Here is a 20,555-nt window from a genome sequence, read left to right on the forward strand (position 1 = left end):
AAATTTAAATAAAACTTAAAAGAATATATCGTTGTGCTGCAATGAAAAACAAAGTTTTGATCAGGTTTGCATTCTTCTTCTTGTACAAAAAAGAACAAAAAAAACATATATCAAATATTAAATTTTTGCTATAGAATGAAGATTTATAAAATTAAAAAAAAAAAAAAAAAAGATAAACAACAATTTATTTCTTTTTATTTATGTATAGATATATATGTACTTTACTTAATACACATTAATCTAATGAAAAATAAATTTTCCTTTAAACTGTTCGCAAGCAGCTTTTAGGAGAATCAAACGATTTCGTAAGTGTGCAACGAAAAATATTTGAGTAGACGATACAACATTTTGTCCACCCTTTTTATTACACATATTCTATTTTTATCTCTTTTTTTTTTTTTTGTTTGTTTGTTTGCAATTAGACATAGATATTATAGTCTTACATATCTATCTATATATATATAGAATTTTGATTTATCATTCGTCATGAATAATATCTCCTTTTATATTAGAAATGCATACACATGTATTAAATATAATAATCGATACAAATATTCATTTTAAATTTTTAGACCATAATTTTTACATCGTTAACAAAATGTAAAACAGTGTAGGGCCTGCCACAATATAAACGGAAACACATATTTTGAGTTAGATGATTAATTATTATCATCATCATCATCATCATCATTTATTATTATTATTTGTATTAAATTTATTTTTCTTTTTTTTTTTTTAATCACATGCATTCGCAATAGCACATACAAATATATATATTTAATCTTCGTTGTCGTGTCGTTTACAATTTCTATTTGATTTTTGAATTGACACCTCTTTTCTTTTCTTTTTTTTTTATTTTACATTCTAGCTAAGAGAATGTTAATAACACACATGGAACGCGTTCGCTTGTCAAATAAAATTTCACGAGCTTGGCTCGTTATTTACTGACATTAAAAATGTTTTTTTTTTTTTTTTACGTGTTTAAGTGAAAGCACAACGCCATTATATACTTGTATATTGCATATGTACACATTTTCACGTTGATATTTTTATTAACACCGTGTCCGAGCAATTATTTTCTTTTTTTTCGGTCGACTCGTTAAAACACACCTGGTCTCGTTGAAAAATCATTTCAAAGAGAATAGCTAAAACAATTTCTAACATTTTCCATAGAGAGATAATATCTTCATCATACTTCTCTACAAATATTTCTATCCTCGCTATTTTCATTTCAATAATCAAATCACATTTTGTTGCTTATTTCGCATTCACCCGCTTATCTTATTGTTAGTATAAATACACTAAAAAAACAAAATCTAGTATTACATGTTGTTACATTAATCTTATTATTTTCTTTTTGTTTCTCGTTAAAAATCTTTTCGGACAGACGAGTAAGTTAAGATGACAAAGATAAAATCAATAGATTACACGACCGATGATTATAAAATTGAATAATATTTTCTAAATAGTACAATAAATATGATTCATTGTTTTTTGTATTCTTATCATAACTGTAATATAACTCCTATAGCCAGACAAAGGAGTATAAATTAAAATCATTATCGTTTTTTCAAACGCGTATAAACATTTGTAATATTAAAAAGTGTAATATAAGATCAGGTGTTTAAATTTGATATGTGAAAATTGTGATAACATATATAATCTCATCTTATTCCATTTAAAATATAAATTTACATATTCTTTTGTATTGTTTATATAAAAATATGTCTATTAATATGTAATATATTATAAATAATTGTATTATTTTTTTTTACTCGTTTGTACGGAAACAAAAAAACACACACACACAACAAACTATCGCATTCATAAAACACTAACGTATGGGGGATGCGATTGTTTCTCTGTCTCTGTGTTTTGTGATGACGTTGTCGATGATGCATGGTATCGGTGATGGTGAATTTCTGGTACGTGTCCTATTGCTTAACGTGCGGCAACGGATGATATCTCTCGCTCGCTCTATCTGAAAACTTGGCGTGTTCCGTTCCTGTTATCCTGTCGAAAATCCTGGCAGGAGGAGCGTCCTGCATGCCACGCAATCCGGTCACCGGAGACGGAGTCGACGTGACGCCATTGAGGCGCACACGAAGGTGTAGAGGTAACCTTTACATTTGCCAATATTATTTCCTCCCACCATCAATATTATTATTATTATACTTATCATCATCATCATCATCGTATTCCTTTTTCCCCGTTCATAAATTTTGCCCATTCTTTTTTTATCCTTGTCCGCACCTTCATAATACGTCTTGTTGCACTCCGTTCGCGAATTTGCTGCCATTTTGATTGACTTCCGCCATTTTGATTGACTCCAGCTTATTTCGTAGTAGACGGTAATTAAAAAAGTAAGTTTTATAGTAAAGAAAAATCGCGGTAAATAGTATTTTACCTTTTTTTTGTTTTCTTGTAATGTGGTTTAATTAAAAAAAAAAAAACAATGAGAGTTTTAATGTAATAATTAAGAATAAATTAATTGCGTGAACAATTTGGTGTGACGTAGAATATGAGAAAAACGTAACGCGGATATGTATATTCGCTTTTAATTTTTTGTCTTTGTTTTTTTTTCTATGTACCGAGTGTGTTGCTTCATACTTTTTAACTCTCTCTCTCTATCTATCTCTTTTCAACTCTTAATTTTCTGTTTTTTTGGTTTTTTTTTTCTTTATATATATATACCCTTTTATTGTCATGAAGTAAAATGATTGAATTATTTACCTCGTGTGACCATTAATCTCATTATACCCTAAACGTTATATTATAATATATATAAACGTTCTCTTTTCTTTTTTAAAGATTCCAAACGATCCGAATAGGAAGCTTCCGTATGCAGAAATATATAATAAAGCGCGAATCCACGTCGCGCAATTTTGAAATATTAGAAAAATCTATAGGAATATATTTATATATACAAAAGTTGAAAAGAAAATGTCACAAAAATTCTATTTATAGATGGTAATCCAGTAACTGGAACCGGGTATACGTCTGAGACGCAGAATGGAGGATCAGCGATGCAGAATGGAACAGGTAGCTCAAGTTCCAGCATAGGTGAGAAATCGAATGGTTCGTCGCCAACAGGAAAACCAGCAGGAACGCGTACCCGTGTCCCACCTGGTGGATATTCATCTGGGCTTTGGTAAAAAGGGTTGTTGGATCCCATCATCTTTCCAACAGCAGCAACGGAAACAGCAGCAGCACCACCACCATCAAAAACAACAACAACAACATAACATCCCTTTCCATCCTAGAGAATGAACTAAAAGACAAAATTTGGCGTGTCAATGATTGAAGAAAGGAAGAAAGAGAAGAATAAAATTATGATAATATAAAAAAACAAAAAACAAAAAAATAACAACCAACAACAAAATAATAACAAATACAAGGCTCTACTACCATCTCTTATTTCGACTCTTGTCGTAAAGTTCTATTCTGTATCGTGAAAATAATGATGAAAGAAAAATAGACACACAAGCATTTTGTAACAACTCTCTACAAATTTGCAGGGCAAACTATAAAAAGGATAAAAAGTCAAGAAAAAGAAAAAAAGAAAAAAAAAACAACACTAGCCATCCAAAATTAATTAGACGTTTTTCTTTCTATTTTCTTTTTGGAAAAACTTGCATAATCTAGCTGGTCGTCGAGTCAAAAGGAAGAGAAAAAAAAAACCAATAATAATAATAGTAATTAAAAAAAAAAAAAAAAAAAAAAAAGTAATACTGTTCATTGATCGTTCAATTCATTTAATATTATTCTCGGCTTATAGTTTCATAACATGGAAATAATAAACTTAATCGTAAATTGCTACTATACATTATATACATAAATATATATATAAATATATATATAGTACACTTTGATAAATCCATCGGACGAGAAAAAACGAAAATTTTGTTGATCATCCCTCTTCATCTTGTCTCTATCTATCTTCCTCTTATTTTTCTCTCGTTTTTCCTAAAACTTAGATTTTCCAAGAGAAGCAGAACCAAAAACCCAATTTCCTATTTGTTATCATCGTCATCATCATTTTCTTCTTCTTCTTCTTCTTCTTCCTCCTCCTCCTCCTCCTTCGTAATTCTCGTCTAATAATTACATTTCGGCCTTAAAGATAAAATAAAATAAAAAACAAAAAAAAAAAAGTGACGAAAAATCGCAAGGCCTGTTGCCCGCCCCCTTTTAATCATCCCTCTCGTCGCGATCATTTATTAGAATTTAATCCTGACTTAATCGAGACTTAAACTAATAGAATAAATCATTTCTAGTACAGTGGTTTAATCGATATTCTCGATTGTAATGATCAAAAGTAATGAATTAATAAATAAATAAATAAATAAATGAAAATTAATTAATTAATTAGATCGCACACAGGCGTGGACGCGAAGAGGGCATATAGAAATTTAAAAAAAAAAATTAATTAATAAAAGAAAAAAAAGAAAATATCCCGCGCCCCCCTCCTCCCTCTCCCCACTTTCCCAAGAAAAAAAAAAAAAAACCATACGAAATCAACTTATAATCTTCTCCTAAGTATAATTAAAAGAAAAAAAGAAAAAAATAATAAAATGATAATAAAAAAAAAATTTAAAAAAAGGAAAAAGCTTAAAAAAAAAGAAAAGAATTAATCAAAGAGGAAAAAAAAGTCGCAGTCGTCGCGGATTCTCTCCCCCCTTACCCCATTGTTTTTTTTTTTTTTTTCTTCAAGAGAACTGTGTACTAGAATTAGTCATGTGATAATATCTAAAATAAAAGTACATGATGCGTTAAACCCATTAAACCGCTATATAGTGCGTTATTAATCTCCGTGCCTTCTTAATTGTAAACTTTTTTGTGGTGCATGGAAGATAATGGTACATGCAAAAATTAGACAAAAGGGCCGATCACATCTCTTATAATTATTATTAATCGGTCTATGATATATAAATATATTATATCCAATGAGTTTGCATGTTATATATTGACGAACTTTTCAATTGAAATGAAGTATACGTAAAAACGATATCAATTCTTGTACGTATTTGATTATTTATATATGTAACAGAATGCTATTATTAATATTATTATTATTATTAATATTATTACTTACTTACTATTATTATTATTATTATTATTATTATTGCTACTACTACTATTTACTATTATTACTATTATTATAATTACTATGATTATATTATTTGTCTTTTTTACCGCAATCGATTTCCTCTAATTCAGGGCACGCATTTAGAATTTAATATGTGAGTATATTTACGAATAGAGGGAATATTTTACCCGTCGTTAAAATCATGTATCGCATATTCCTTATCTGCTTTTTATAATATATATCCTCACATATTCGTATTGGGATATATATATAGCGGATTATTATTACTATTTACAAATATTTCTTCTATTCTGTTATACTTTTAAGCTTTATCTTTATCTATTTTTTTTTCTTCTTCTTCTTCTTATTTCTCTATTCCTATCTCTCTTCATCTAGTTTTTCTTTTTTTACAATTATTATTTTTCACAGCAATATTTACACACCACAAACACACATACACACACGTGTATCGTTTCTTCTCTTCCTTCTATTCACCAAGTTTTTTCTTTTTTTTTTTTAATGCAATCGTTTGGTGTGAGCAAAGTTATATCATTTGTAATGCATCGTAATTAGTCATGAAGAAAAGCCTTTTTGTATTCTGGCATTGATTAATAAAGTTTTGTAAGCAATAATTATCTCTTTGCAAGTGATTCTTATTGTTAAAACATTTTTCGTGTATTTAGTCAGTTTTCATGGTGTGTTTTAAATTATCTTGCTCTGTCGCGGGGTTTATTACTTTACAATCAAAAATCTCTGCCAACAAAACTGCGTTTTAATGTTGGACAATTTTTTATTTAATAATTATTCGTACAGTTTGTCGAAAACGCCTGGAAAACTAGGCAAACCCATTTATACATTTATTTTATATAAAAAAATCCCTGAAAGTATATAATCATTTGTATATACATGACATTAAAAAAAAAAAGCTCCTGTGTAGCATGATACATAATTTGGTACCAAAAATTTTTATTAAGTAAAAAAAATATAGCATATAACATAAATACGGTTACAATTAATTTATTTTTATGCAAAATGTTTTAAAAAAAGACGAAAAAAATTTCAAATCGTAAACAAAATATTAATAACATAGTATAATAAGGTACGAGAAGTTATAAAGTAATGCAAATAATGAGTAAAAAAATTAACATATACGCGACAAAAAAGAATTATAAATAAATTCAAAGTTACGTATACTTGTACTTGTACTTGTATATCACATTACAACATAACGATATTGGTAACGGACAAATATTACTAAATTTATTTCTCGTTCAAAATTCTTTTTACCCGATATACATTATACATATATCTAATATCTTTTTTTAATCATTTAATAACTCATTCTTCGTGTTTTGTTTTTTTTTTTTTTAAATACTTGCAATAAGAGTTCTTATCTCAGACTCATTAGCTTTACAGAGACTAATGAAGAGGTGTTTGTTAATAGTTTCCTGTTCCATTTTTTTAGCAATTTCACGTGATCTGTTTGTAATAGCAAGTGGAATACCAGCCAATCTTGCTGCATTGAATCCATAAGACTTAGGACAAGCACCTTCGCTGAGTTTATATAAAAATGTAACAGTTTCTTGAGATACTTCTTCCTCTTCTTCAGTTTCTACCATACATGCCTAGAAAAATAATAAAATAACAATTTTACAAATAATACTTTGTCTACGTTTTAAATTTCTATAATAAATCGAATAGGAATTGAATTATTTACCATGTGTACTAATGTTACGTCTGGATTGTTTTTGTAATCTTCTACCAATGAGTGGTAATGCGTTGAAAATAATGTACGACATTTTAACTTCGTCAGTTCGTTAACAACTGACGCAGCTATTGCTGTACCATCATACGTCGAAGTACCACGACCTATAAAATAATTAATATTTTTTTATTTTTTAAATCACAATGTATCAAATAAATGATCGATTAATCTTACCTAATTCGTCTAGCAAAACTAAAGAGTAAGGTGTGGCGTGTTTTAATATTGCAGAAGTTTCTGTTAATTCTACCAGGAATGTACTCTGGCCAGCTAGAATGTCATCGTTTGCTCCTAATCTTGTAAAAATACGATCCACCAATGTTAGATTACATGAACTTGCTGGTACGTGACAACCCTAAAAGATTAAAAACAAAATTAATTGTACAATTTTATTGATAGTTCATTATATATATATAAAAAAGCGTTTGTTCTTAAAATATTAAATTGATACAAGACTTACTATTTGTGCCATGATCGTTAACAATCCTATTTGACGCATCAGAGTCGATTTACCACCCATATTTGGACCGGTTAAAATAATTACCGAAGCTGTCTGATCTTTAGCAATTGAAGTATCATTGGGAATAAAGTTATCTGACAATATACACGGATGCTTTCCATCTTTGATATCGATGAAGATCTGTTCGTACATCACATTTACAAATATAAATAGATTTCTTGTTTAAAGTTTATGTTGTTATATTTTGATACGATATCTTCTACTTACTTCACCATTGTTCGCATCATGAATTTCTGGAATGCACATATCACCGCTATGAGCATATTCGGCAAGAGATATGAGAACATCTAAAATGGCTATTTTATGAATAGCCATATGCCACATATCATACTTCTCGCTAAACTTGGCGAATATTCGTCTGTTCAGATCCTTCAAAACTTTGTCTCTAGTTTCTTCGGCGCTCGTTTGTCTTGCTAAAAGTTCCTAAAAAAAAAAAAAAATATTCAGTGGTCAATTTCCTCTACTTTATTCGCTTATGCTTTTATTTAAAGTTTTTATTAATTTAAAACTAATGATAGAAAAATAAAAACTTACTTTTGCTTCCGCGGTATAGTAACGCTTGAAGCCTTTACGTTGGGATGTTAATTCGTATCCCGATCCTACTTTTTTTATTTGAGAATCTGGAACTTCAAGCTGAAATCTTTTTCTGTCGTGACCGAAGAATGTTACCTTAACGCCAAAATGTTTTCTTTGCTTTGCTAAGTAAGCATCTAAATCTTCCTTTATTTCTTCCAACTGAGATAACACTGAGTCATATTCGTCATCCACTCCTTTTTTAGGAACGATACATCCTTGTTTCTTTGCTTCCTCGTGATCGAATGCTGTCTGCACATAAAATATTTTATTTGGTCGCCGTGGTGTTTAAAAGAAAACAAAAATAAAAGATGTTGAAATATTTATCGTATAATTGAATTACTTTAAAATAATCGAGCGTCTCTCTCAAATGAGGAAATTCTCCTTCCGGCTCAAATTTGGTACAACGACTTATCAAATTAGTTTTGAAATCTGACAAAAAGAAAAGAAAAAGATAGTATTACCAAAAAAGAATGAATATTTAGTATCGATTCAATACTTTAAACTTGAATACATACCAGAACACAAATCAATAATCTCCAATACTTTCTCAAATCCATTTAAAGCTGTAGTAAAATCCATGATCTTTCTTTTCGAGTACGTCTGACCCTCGAACATTATTGCTCTTCCTTCAGGATGATTCCATAATTTAGCTTTATTTCCTAATGCATGTATTCTAAAAATACATATATATATAAATTCAATAAAAATAATATCGCTAATAATGTTTGATAGATTTTAATAAAATATTTAATATCTCACTTGCTTAATAATCTTTCTAAATCTGGAAGATTCGACAACACAGATCGAATAGACTGCACTACATTCACTTTTCCCATTAATTCTTGTATAGCCTCTTGACGCTCTTTTATAATATTTTTACGGCAAGATGGTCTGCATATCCATTCTCGTAATAACCTGCATTATTAAATTCAATGTAAATCAAACAAGGTAATAATAGATATTATAATTTTACCTTTTACCAAATGCAGTTGCACAATAATCCAATGTTTTCATAAGAGAACCTTCTCCAAAAATTCGTAGATTGTTGATTGTAATGGCGTCCAACACCTGATCAAAATTAATTTGTGAATAAAATAAAAAAACAAATAAGTTTGATATATGTAAATGGTATCTTAACAAAATACGTACCATATTATTCATAAGTTTTGTTTCTGTACGTTCATTGTCATTGAAAAAATCAGGTGGTATATATGTCTTAAATTGTGCCTGTGCCAATAATTGTTGATCGAGTAAATACTCTTTAAGTAAATATATGCATCCTCCAAGAGCACGTACTGCTAATTCTGTATCTTCAGCAGGAGTTAAACCCAAACTATCTCCTATAAATTCATATTATGAGAACACACGTTCGTAGAAATATTTTTTAATATAAATTGTACATACATACCTTCACTTAAATAAGGTTGTAAACCTTCAGGCCAAACAAAACTTGAATCTTTCTCTTTTTTAAAATATTCTCCTTCGTGAAGATACTTCAATTAAAAAATACATATTACTTAATGCATCGTCAATTTGATTAACAGAAAAAGAAGCAAATATAATGTTATTAATCTTACTTTCAACGTGTTTGCTGCAGTCCAAAATTCTACATCGCGTTGTAGAGATTCCTTGTAGGCAACTGCCATTGAATTATTTAGAATTTTCAATACGGTTGGTGATAAATTTCCGCGTTCGTAAACAATCTAGAAATAAGAATATGGACGATAAGAAATGAATGTTATACTATTATTTTTATTAATTATTATTAATATACACTTACATGGACTGGTGGATAATGTGCAAATAAGGTCAATAGTCTGGAATTGTGACAATCATCCACAAATTCTCCAAGATGAAAGTCACCAATCGTTGTATCTATGAAACATACTCCAAAACTGCTGTTTACTCCTGATTTACATTTTTGAACCAAAGAGAGAAGATAATTAGAATTAGGTGTAGATACGTCAACTTCCAAAGGAGTATGAACTCTAGTACCCTTTGTACTTATTTGACAAATCTCGCGTTTTACAACCTTGTCGTATTTAGTTACTTTGGACACTAAAAAATAAAATAAATATCATTTAATATAAAACATATGTATTATATATTTATAAAATATCTTTTGGTATAATCCTTTACTTTTACTACAACGTTGTGTCATCATGTCTGGTGTTTCAGTTTGTTCAATACGTGCAATCTTATATCCTCTTTCAATAAGACTCGTTGAAAAGCGTCCATATCCAATTTCTGGGAAACCAGAATGTGCAAATTCTCCCTGTAAGAAAAATAATTAGAAATTTGATAGTTTTGTTTACTTCTTTCTATCAACTTACACGCATGTATGTTAGATTAAGTTCATTAACTCCAGTAACTGCATCCATGTGATACAATTCATAAAACTTTCCAACTTTGAAAAATAGAACGCAATCAAAGTGTTTGCTTTTGATTTCCCACCACTGTCTCATGGCCTATGGAAAATAATTATTAAAATTATATTAAACATTTTATATTTATAAAGAATAAAAGATCTTACAGGTGTCTGATTGTTAAGGAAATCCAATGGAACGTGAACAGTCTTAGAATCATAGTCTGGATTGTTCGGTAGTCTTCTATTAATATCTCTTCTTTTATCAGGTTGAAGAAAATCATATTTTAAGTGAGGCCATGAATCTGCCGGAGTAACAGGTACACTTGTTGATTGTTCCTGAGATTGGGATGCAGTAATTGATTTTATTTCCTTTTTCCCTGACTGTTTGGGTGCTGTTTTTCCTTTACGTGAACCTTTGGCAATTACAGGCTTTCTTGGTTTCTTCTAAAATAATAAAGAACATTTAATATAAAAAGAAAAATAAGAACTTAAATTTGAATGCTCTACTAACCTCAGGAGTTTCTTCTTCTTGAGTATCTATTTCACTTTCTGTAACACCTTCAGATAATTCAGATTCGCTATCGTCATCTGCTGAATCTAAATACATGTATAAAATATAAATGACTTGATAAGCATTACAAAGTTGTTATGAATAAAAAAAAAAAGAACAGGTACCTGGTTTAAAACTATCCCCAGAATCTTCGCTATTATCATCGGGTATAATAATTCTACGTCGTTTGGTTTGAACCGGTACAATTTCTTCGTTATCATCCGACTCCTCATTTTTCCAATTTCTTTTGCGTATATCAGTTTGACGATTTTCTTTTTCTTCTATTTTTTTCTGTTCTATAAAAAAGAATTGTCCATTCGCAGTCCATCAACAAGGAGATTTATATGTGTATACTTATAATTAAAATTTCTTGCAATATAAGTTAAATAACAATAAATAATAGTAGAATTATAATGCTGAATATATATTTCTTTCGAAATAAATAAATAAAATAAATAAATGTATTCATAATTTAAGGAAATCGATCTACAAATATTTTAGCTTACAAACCTTTGTTCTTTCGTCCACTTTTTGGTGTTCCTGGTGTTTCAGTATTCGTAACTTTATTATCTTTATTATCTTTTTGTTTAACAGTCTTTGGTGATGTAAAATAATTGTACAATGTATTTATTTTAGACATTTTTTTCTATTTTTAATTAGTAATTAATAGTTAGAGAATTTAAATAGAATTTCTTGGAAATTATTCGTTAGCTTCTAATTCGTACGACGCTCATACTTCTCTTCCGACCACACGAGGCCAAAATCGCGGCAAAATTTTGACCATCTCTCTGATGTAATACCTGATCGATCAGGTACATTTTTCCCTAGATAAATAGAAACAAAAAATAAATTATTTATCAATTATATTTATAGAGAGCATTTCGTAGTATTTATTCGGAAAATAAATCATCAATAAAGGCTTCCGAAAAATTATGAATTACAACAACAAATTTTCAATATTTTTATTTTTATCATTTCTGATGTATAAGTACTAAAAACATTGTGTCTATTCCATTTACATATATGTGGGCACCATTTGCATAAAAATCTATAATTATCATTCAAATTTTTGTATTATTTTTTAATTTCCTTAATGCATGTATCTGCATATTTCTTAACTCTGTTTAAATTCTATTGGATTCGCGCCACTTGTATTAATTTATTCTGTCGTCTAATCAAAATGCAGATATTTTGTCTTCAGCCAATCAGATCTCCGATTAAGGGTAGTTTTTCATAGTCACGATGAAAATTTGCAAATAAGCAAATAGTTTTTTGTATTATCGAATCTAGTTTCTTTAAAATTTATATTAATAAGCATCTGTACTTTGTCATTGGTTGAAAAAGGAAATGACGTAACGAATTGAAAAGTAGAGCTAGCTATTGGCTTAAATTTACGGAAGTTCGATTGGTTTCGACTACTATCGAGAAGAACACAAAATCGATAGTATCGATATTACCGTGCATAGTGTCCTTTCTCAAAGTACACTTCATGCCTTACGTATTCTGAAGTTAACCAAGTGGGCTGGCGTGGTAGTTACTCATTTGTATTTCTGATAATCTTCGTTACAACCATGTCTGCAGGTAAATATATTCGTTAGAACACCTTATCTACATAATTCTTTATATTATTTTATATAGATTCACTTGTTTAAAGTTTTCTGCGCAACGTTAGCATGATTTTTACACGAACCTAACCAAACTTTGTATAAATTGCACCATGCTTTCAATATTGTACCATACACCGTTAATGCCACATTTCATACATTTTAAATATAAAATTAATCCATTTATTCAGGTAAAAAAGGTAAAAAAAAGAAAAATTGTAAAACCGTCGATTTGATGTCATTTTTGGCTGATGGTGGTGGAACCCCTACCATACCTTTGAAGTCAACGAGTTGGGCCGATGATGTCGAAGATGAGCATGGTATGCGAACATTATACATTTATAATTAATCATTATCAAATAATCTATGTCAAAAATAATTTCCTTTTTTTTTGTATATATATATATATATGTGCATATAACAGGTATTATTTCTATTTTAATTTTCTGTTAATTTTTGATATAATTTTAATCGATAGTAAGACTATTTTAAGAATAGTATAAAATATATAATTGAAAGATAGTAGATAAAATAATGGATAGCATTAAAATGTTCAAATATTAAATTCCAAAGTTTAATATAAACTAGATAAAGAGATTTGTATGACTCATACATCCAATAAAGATAAAACAATGTCTAATCAATATAACAATTAACTAAATGATATGGAAGAGAATATGGAGGAGAAAGTTGTTTCCTTCATTTCTTCCGTTGTAATGAATTATTTTTGTTAATGGTTTTTTATTTTATAGAAGGTGGATATACTTCAAGGAGTAATAAAGAACCAGTTATTCTGCCTACTGCACCCAGAGCAGCAAGAGATTCGCGTATCGACGAAGAAAATATTCCTACAAATCCTCCTTTTGTTGCATATGTAACTAGTTTACCTTATGAAGTAGATGAAGATGATCTTGTTGAATTTTTTTCTGAAATGAAGGTTCATTGATTTTCTTTTTATTAAAAAACTTTCAGTTTGTCTACTTGATCATATATTCATTTTGTGATTTTAATACTTTTTAGGTTTCCAGCGTGCGTTTACCTAAAGATCCAAATAAACAACTTAGAGGATACGGTTATGTTGAATTTGAAGACCGTCAAAGTTTAATTAATGCTCTTTCTATGACAAATACTGTAAGACAACGAATAAAATACCTTCTTTTAATATCCAGATTAATAGATAATATTTTAAATATTTGTTTATAATTTGTAGACTATGAAAACTAGGCGTATTCGTATTGAAGTTTCAAACAGCAATAACGATGAACGACGTGGTGGACGTTTAGGAAGAGATAATCGCAGGGATACCTATGATGATCCTGAACGTACTTCTGGGGATTGGAGAAGTAGGCCTAGGGATGAACCCGCAGGATCAGAAGGTGATTCTTATCGTAGACCTTATGACAATAGGGAAAGGGAGAGAGAAAGAGAAGGTATGCAAAAAATATAATATTATATTTTAATATATATTTTTGTATTAAAACAACAAAGAAATATGTTTTAAAAATTGTCTCTTTTTATGTTTATTATAGTTACTGATGATAAGCCTGGAGCATGGCGTAATAGAAGCGAAGATGACAGAGGAAGATCTGCGTTCAAGGATAGAGGTTTTAGAGATGACGATAGGGATAGAGAATGGTCACGCTATGGTGACAGAGGTGGTAGTAGAGATAGAGATGGCGATAGAGATAGAGGTAGCAGTTTTGGTCCACGTCGCGATTATGGAGATTGGGAACGCGATGGTCGTAAAGATGGAAAAGGAAATTCAGAAACTAAGCGTAAGTCAATATAAGAACATATTATTAATTACATTGAAACTTCAAATATTTATATTGTTATTTTTTAATGTATACTATTAAATTGTAGCCGCTGAAACACGAACCAGACCAAAGTTACAATTGCAGCCTCGCACCAAGCCTATCGAACCATTAAGTACTAAAGATGAAAAATCTGAATCGACAACTTCAGCTACTTCCTCCGCATCTGTGCCTACTACTACTAATATTTTTGGTGCAGCCAAACCTGTCGATACTACTGCCAGAGAGAGAGAAATAGAAGAGCGTCTCGCTAAATCATATGCAGAGTCAAGATTGAAAGATGAAGCGTAAGTGTGGTATACTATTTTAATATCATTTTACAAATGTTTCTAATTATTTGTATAACATTTTTCTTTGAACCTTTCCAATTACAGAGAAAACGAAAAACGCAAGGAAGGTATATGGGGTCGTCGGAATGGAGTGAGTTTTATTTTATAAACAAATTTTATTTGCTTATTATATTACAACGAAAAATAAAATGAAACGATTGGATTTATTTTATAGGAGGATCGCGATGATAAAGAAAAGGATAAGAGTCGCGAAACATGGAGATCAGATGGGGAGAAAAAATGGGGCGACAAATCGGCGACAGCTCAAAGTCAGCACTCGACTACTGCGCGTCCTGGTATTTTTCTCTTTGTATTTAAAAAAAAGCTATATACGTAGTTCTAGTTTCTATAAATATTGTTGCTAAAAAGAAACACACTGGATACAATTAAGCGTGCTGTTTGTGTGTCAGATCAACATGGAGATTCTAAAGCGGATTCCAGAGGAGATTCTAAAGGGGGTTCCAAAGGGGATTCTAAAGGTGATTCCAAAAATTCCAATTCTCGCAGTGGTCCGCCACCAATAAAGAAAACTGATAGCCGTGGTTTAGATAGGTAATTATTATTTCATTTACTTGTAAATCATGGAACAAGATATTTACATTTAGATATTGTACGATATGCTTCATAGTATGATGTTAAGTTAATTGCATTTTTATTATAAAAATAAACTATAGCAGGGAACGAAAGGATAGAGATAAGGAGAAGGATGAACTCGATAGAATGCCCAAGGCAAAAGACGAAAAAGCTCCAGTGAGTAGAATATATTTTTTTTTAATATTGTTACATATATATTAAAAGATGTATATATGATGGAAATTTTATTTCAGAATTTTGTCGTTTCCAACAAGTATTCCATGTTACCTGATGACGCGGATCCTGACATAATTGAAGATTAGTCGTATCATCATAATTTATCATGCCACGAGCATGCTAATTGGTCTATATGCATATATTACTAATGTTTGATTTACAATTAAAACTACGTATCCCATTGATTCACAAAGCAAGGCATATTCTCTTGGTACTATTTTACAGGAATTCTTGTTGATTTATATATATATATATTTAATCTATTTTATTATTCCGAATATAATTATCAATCTTCTATTTGTGTATTTGATTTATATTTAATAATATGAATACGTATATATATATATATATATTTTGTGTCACTAAATCAACGAGGAAAAGTTTTCATACAACTATATTAAAAAGGAATTATTATTTCAATACCTTATATATATATATATACATATATATATATATAATTATACATTTTATATATATAATTATATACATATATAATAATTCTATAAATATTGCATTCACGAAATAGGAATTGGGATTTTATTTGTTGTAGAGTTGTTGTACATTGTATCTTATTTACAATATAATATATCGATACTGATACAGTTATGCCAGATACTGTGTTATAGTATTTTTTACGATACAGTACGATGTTTTCATATATCATCGATAAAAAAGAAAATCAAAGTAACAAAAGATGAACACCTTTGTTAATCGAATTAACTTTGTGCTACGCTGTGTCCGTTGAACAATTCAAATTATAATATAATAAGGAATTGCACGCGTTGGAGAAAATAACGTTTACGTTCGCATACATATATATTTCGAAGTTTTATTACATAATCTTAGATTTATCATTTTACCTTGTCTCTACTTCGTATAAATTAAACTACAATTCTTTTTTATAATATTTTAGTAAAATAAATTAGTTAATATTAATAAAACTAACGGTATTGCACAGTTTTTTACAGAACTGTGCAAAAAGTTTTCATACGTCTCTATATACATATAAATATATATATATATATTATATTATATAGAAAAGTATTAATTTGATATATTATGTCAATTTTAATCGATCATTATTGTTGAGTAGACTGTGCCAATTGACGCAATTGCTTTAATACAGTTTCCAACAATTTTTTCTTATCCCTTTCGCTTTTTTTCAGTACGGAAAATACTGTTTTCTTATCGAATTCTTTAAGTCTGTAAAAGAGTACGTCGTATTAATATTTATATATATTCGATGATAAATAATAAAAAAAAGTTATACTCTTGGCTACATACTTCTCTAATAAAATCACAGCCATATTCGGAGTTACTAAGTTATATTTGCTTGAATCATGACCATAGTCGTGAAAGTAGGTTGGCCAATCCCAGCCCATAAACAAGTCTAACAATTGTCTTAATTGACTAAAGTATTGCAATAATGTACCTTCTGGTAAACCGACAATAGGTTCTGAAGCAGCAAACTCTGTAAAATGTAATCATATATTGTTGCATATATATATATATATATATATATAATAATTGCTTACTACAAAATAAATTTAATCTGTAAATACAAAGAATACATACGTTCACATTGTATTGTATCCAAATTGACTTGCTGAAGCGCACCCATTGATATTTGCTTCACATCTTCGCTAATTAATATATCTAATATAGCTTTTGCTATATGATCACAAGCCGATTTACATGCAACTTGTGCAACTTCATCCTAAAAGTTTAAAAGATATATTTATTATTAAATAGAATTGTTTATGAATTTTAACATGTGTATATACATATATACATTCTTTTTTTTATACTTACTGGTAAATTAGTAAAACATGTAAATGTACTTTGTAAAAATGCTATGAGATCTATAATGAATCCAGAAGCATGGCCTTGAGGTTCAGACAAATTCCAATCATAATTTTCTAATTCCAAAAATTCGTCGAGCTTTTTTTCAAGTTTTTCACAAATCTGTGTTTCTGCATCTTCCCTAGCTACTCTAAACATAGCAGATTTGTCACCCACACAACTTAATTGTCCTTCGTGCTGCGTTCTGTAATAATATGAAATTAATAATTCCTTGAAATGTCGTGGCTTTTTAAAATGTTATTGATAACGTTTGCTGAAGATTAATTACCCAGTAATATTAGTTACAAATTCTTCCAAATATTTTGTAGACTTTTCTAAATAGCCCATGTTTATTATAATTTGAACTACTTGTAAAAGGGCTAAAGATGGTTTTCGAAATAATGACGACAAACATCCGCTAAATGTTCTCGTTAAAAGTAAATTTGTTGATTTACAAATCATTTCGTCTATTTCCGCTTGCGTAAAATTGAGATCTTCGGAATATTTTAAACAAGCATAAATGAATTCTTTAACTTGTTGATACACTTTTGGAACCATGGCTGAAAATGGAAATTTTTTAGGAAAATTTGTTGCTTTTTGTAATTCTTCGTCATGATATGGAAAAGAACTAAGAATGCTTTCATATTCTGCTTGTGACGTGACCTGTAATTAATTAACTAATTTGTGATATATGACCTATAATGTATAATGATTTTTTTTCTTTTCTCAAGCTATTAACCATACCTGTAATGGTAAAAAACTATCTTCGTCTAAAATATCTCGAAATACTTGAACCCAATGTTGCATAAGAACTTCATTATAATGTACACGAATTTCGTGTAGTAAATCCCAAAGTTGTCCAACAGAATATCCATAATTCTAATTATTACAATAGAATGAAAATGATAAACAATCATATAATTTATACTAGGCATGTATCACAAATTTTACTTACACTCAATGTCGTGTTAAAAAGCATTATTAAGTTTTTTATTTTTAATATTAATGTTGCATCTGTACAATATGCCTAAAAAAATTTAACAATTTAATCGATTAATATTTTTGAAGTTATACATGTAATTTAATAGAAAACTTACTGAATGCGTTCTAAGTGAATTGACTATTTTAGATAAAGCCATAGTCCACAATTCTTCTAAATAAGAATAAGTAGCTAATCCATTACTTGTATTTAAAATATGATCTTCCACCACAAAAAAGCCAACGATACTATGTAAGTAAGCCTGATATCCGATCAAACTTTCATGCTAAACATAGACAAGAGAATATTTTAAATTATGTATTACCATAACAAATATAATTGATACAAATGCTGTAAATTACCATATTAATAGGAGGTTGCAAAACAAGTCTAGCTTGTTGCTTTCTTTGGTTCCTATAATAAGTCTTGAATGTTTCGGCTTCGCAGAGGACAGTGTAAATGTGCATGCAACGATATACTGGACTAAAATCCATTAAATCTTGGGCGCTTAATTCTTCCTCTCCGTCGCTTGATTCTGAATTTGTATGTAATTTTTTCTTTTTACGTCCAGTAATCTCAGCTTCGATAACCAATTGCTCAGCAGTCTATTTCAAATGCGAGATACATTATATATTATATCATATTATTACAAAATTAATCTTTTCATAATATCAGAAAGATTTAACTTACGTGTCTCATAGCAACCTCTCCAATTTTTGGCGAATGTTTTCGTATATTTTCGAGAAAATCTCGTAGATCCGACATGGAAGCATCTTTTATGTTTTCACGTAATCTACAAATTTGTAATAAAGAGTTATGAAATTACTTTTAATATTATATCTATTTAAAGTATTGACAATTTTTGCAATACTACCTACTGTGGAATTTGTTGAGTTATTTGGGAAGAGAATCTGTAATTTGTAACTTTTGGAAGGTCATGGTGTTCGAGTTGTTCGAGGGTTTTTAAGGCTGGATAGTAACGTTTATCTTTCAATTGTTTTTGTAGTTTTGCGTATGCTGCCAAAACAGGAAGGCATATAGTGAGACTATTTACAGCAGCTGCCATGTTATTTTCTACTTTACGTGCCCGTACAAGTTCTTCTGCTTTTTCAATGACCTTACTCGAAGTAGAAGTTATACATTTATCCAGTTCTAATACTTTTGCCTGTACAGTTAACGACAACTTAGCCAAGTTATGCAACTAGTACGTAAAAGAAATATCTGATAGAAACTTATAGAAAACATAACTAACAGTAAGTTGTTGCGCTTGCGAACGAACTTGTAAAAGTTCACGAATGGAGTCGATGAATCCTTGATAGTGATGATTACACAATCTTTCAATATCTTTGTCATGAGCTTTGATCCGCTCATCAAGTTTCTCCTGAAATTTCTCGTATTCATTGCCATCGTAAATAGCCCTGCAAGAAAAAAAACTAATTAAAGAATGAATGGGATGACAAACCAAGTTAAACAAACAGCAACAGTATTACCTGATAATAAGGTTTATACTATTATCGTTTGATTTTTCTATTTCATACAAAAAATGTTCGTGCTTAGTTGTAACGCTCGATAGAATATTTTGAATTTGAGCGACCGATAATTTTGACATATTATTTTATTTTAATTTATTTTATTTCATTTTCTTTTCATCCCTTAACTTGCGCCCTCGTTTCCACCCTTTCATTGCGCATATGCAACGTTCGACCTTGCATCTGCGTAAAAGGGGTAGTTTCCGTAGGCGCGTTTTTTCGATACAAATTCAATGACATAATGCAACCCTAAATAAAACAGACATACCGAAAAGTAGGTCCTAAATAATCATCAATAGCTTCTATTTCTTGTATAAGGGCGTCGTAACGTTGCATCTTTATTTCACTCCTTTCTAATGTTGACGCTATGAGAAAATTTCATTTATTCAAAGAATTATATTAAATTTGGTTATAGCAAAACGTCATCTTAACCTATAAATGATTATTAATCGACGTTTTCAGTTAGAAAAAACCATGCAGCGTAGATAGAAATAAATAATAAAATATTCTATGCATTTATCAAATTTAGAACCACCCATATACATACGATCCTGATCGTTCAAGGCGCCCTCTAGTACCAAAATATTGAACTATTTTATTTTGGTACCCCATTTGGATTTTTTTATAATTACGCTCCTGAATCATGAAAGTGCACCCTTAGAATTTTTCTAGAGATACATTCCTGAACATGTCTTTATTGCTATCAAACGTGAATCACGTTTGAAATATTTCAAAATGTGAAGAATATAATAATGGCAGATTTTTTACAATCAAGAATACAATAAT

At 29.5% G+C, this 20,555-nt stretch overlaps 4 protein-coding genes across 14 annotated transcripts in view; 2 read left to right on the top strand and 2 right to left on the bottom strand.

Annotated features, from left to right (window-relative positions):
- LOC106789001 (microtubule-associated protein Jupiter) overlaps nt 1–3,725 on the top strand; it is a 32,749-nt gene extending 29,024 nt beyond the window's left edge. For 8 of the 9 annotated variants that reach the window (XM_014752782.1, XM_014752784.1, XM_014752781.1 and 5 more), the window contains 3 exons: nt 282–305; nt 2,033–2,116; nt 2,968–3,725. In XM_014752782.1, the coding sequence (XP_014608268.1) occupies nt 282–305; nt 2,033–2,116; nt 2,968–3,155 (296 nt within the window). In that variant the 3' untranslated portion in view covers nt 3,156–3,725. The remainder of the gene's footprint in view (nt 1–281; nt 306–2,032; nt 2,117–2,967) is intronic. The other variant, XM_014752778.1, reaches the window with a different exon arrangement.
- Nucleotides 3,726–6,441: 2,716 nt separating this feature from the next.
- Nucleotides 6,442–11,654, bottom strand: LOC106789002 (probable DNA mismatch repair protein Msh6). Its single transcript, XM_014752787.1, has 20 exons — nt 11,373–11,654; nt 10,988–11,158; nt 10,824–10,909; nt 10,478–10,756; nt 10,278–10,412; nt 10,084–10,219; nt 9,725–10,002; nt 9,522–9,647; nt 9,353–9,437; nt 9,094–9,284; nt 8,918–9,012; nt 8,704–8,859; nt 8,460–8,617; nt 8,285–8,373; nt 7,903–8,193; nt 7,576–7,791; nt 7,309–7,488; nt 7,026–7,203; nt 6,804–6,955; nt 6,442–6,711 (listed from the first exon to the last, which is right to left on the bottom strand). Exons 1-20 carry the CDS (start codon nt 11,500–11,502, stop codon nt 6,454–6,456), a joined length of 3,390 nt encoding a protein of 1,129 aa, XP_014608273.1. The 5' UTR covers nt 11,503–11,654; the 3' UTR covers nt 6,442–6,453.
- Nucleotides 11,655–12,338: 684 nt separating this feature from the next.
- On the top strand, nt 12,339–15,713 carry LOC106789010 (eukaryotic translation initiation factor 4B). 2 transcript variants are annotated; one of them, XM_014752797.1, is made up of 12 exons: nt 12,339–12,443; nt 12,658–12,786; nt 13,219–13,403; nt 13,487–13,597; nt 13,677–13,896; nt 13,996–14,241; nt 14,330–14,567; nt 14,655–14,700; nt 14,785–14,905; nt 15,020–15,161; nt 15,284–15,359; nt 15,437–15,713. In XM_014752797.1, exons 1-12 carry the CDS (start codon nt 12,434–12,436, stop codon nt 15,503–15,505), a joined length of 1,593 nt encoding a protein of 530 aa, XP_014608283.1. In that variant the 5' UTR covers nt 12,339–12,433; the 3' UTR covers nt 15,506–15,713. The 2 variants fall into 2 exon arrangements, with proteins under 2 accessions (XP_014608283.1, XP_014608284.1); XM_014752798.1 differs by having other exon boundaries at nt 15,287–15,359.
- Nucleotides 15,714–15,914: 201 nt separating this feature from the next.
- LOC106789009 (exocyst complex component 6) lies at nt 15,915–20,320 on the bottom strand. 2 transcript variants are annotated; one of them, XM_014752796.1, is made up of 14 exons: nt 20,317–20,320; nt 20,038–20,134; nt 19,493–19,658; nt 19,119–19,405; nt 18,931–19,033; nt 18,603–18,845; nt 18,359–18,526; nt 18,217–18,288; nt 18,006–18,140; nt 17,551–17,924; nt 17,232–17,466; nt 16,995–17,136; nt 16,704–16,890; nt 15,915–16,622 (listed from the first exon to the last, which is right to left on the bottom strand). In XM_014752796.1, the coding sequence occupies exons 2-14, from the start codon at nt 20,103–20,105 to the stop codon at nt 16,499–16,501; spliced, it is 2,304 nt and encodes a 767-aa protein (XP_014608282.1). In that variant the 5' UTR covers nt 20,106–20,134; nt 20,317–20,320; the 3' UTR covers nt 15,915–16,498. The 2 variants fall into 2 exon arrangements, with proteins under 2 accessions (XP_014608282.1, XP_014608280.1); XM_014752794.1 differs by lacking the exons at nt 20,038–20,134; nt 20,317–20,320 and adding an exon at nt 19,731–19,945.
- Between the last annotated feature and the right edge of the window lie 235 nt (nt 20,321–20,555).

This window comes from Polistes canadensis, unplaced genomic scaffold, assembly GCF_001313835.1.
Source record: "Polistes canadensis isolate GaletaPanama2010 unplaced genomic scaffold, ASM131383v1 scaffold_160, whole genome shotgun sequence".
Lineage (NCBI taxonomy): Eukaryota > Metazoa > Arthropoda > Insecta > Hymenoptera > Vespidae > Polistes > Polistes canadensis.

Excerpts from the sequence above, each read along its gene's own strand:
- LOC106789010 (XM_014752797.1), top strand. Across the intron at positions 12,787-13,218 it reads TGATGTCGAAGATGAGCATG|AAGGTGGATATACTTCAAGG; the intron begins GTATGCGAACAT and ends TTTATTTTATAG. Across the intron at positions 15,162-15,283 it reads GATAGCCGTGGTTTAGATAG|CAGGGAACGAAAGGATAGAG; the intron begins GTAATTATTATT and ends AATAAACTATAG.
- LOC106789002 (XM_014752787.1), bottom strand. The coding sequence starts at position 11,502 with ATGTCTAAAATAAATACATTGTACAATTATTTTACATCACCAAAGACT. Across the intron at positions 9,285-9,352 it reads ACAACCTTATTTAAGTGAAG|GAGATAGTTTGGGTTTAACT; the intron begins GTATGTATGTAC and ends ATGAATTTATAG. Across the intron at positions 8,618-8,703 it reads TTAGAAAGATTATTAAGCAA|AATACATGCATTAGGAAATA; the intron begins GTGAGATATTAA and ends ATGTATTTTTAG.
- LOC106789009 (XM_014752794.1), bottom strand. The coding sequence starts at position 19,849 with ATGTCAAAATTATCGGTCGCTCAAATTCAAAATATTCTATCGAGCGTT. Across the intron at positions 19,034-19,118 it reads ATAACTCAACAAATTCCACA|ATTACGTGAAAACATAAAAG; the intron begins GTAGGTAGTATT and ends ACAAATTTGTAG. Across the intron at positions 18,527-18,602 it reads TGCAACCTCCTATTAATATG|CATGAAAGTTTGATCGGATA; the intron begins GTAATTTACAGC and ends GTCTATGTTTAG.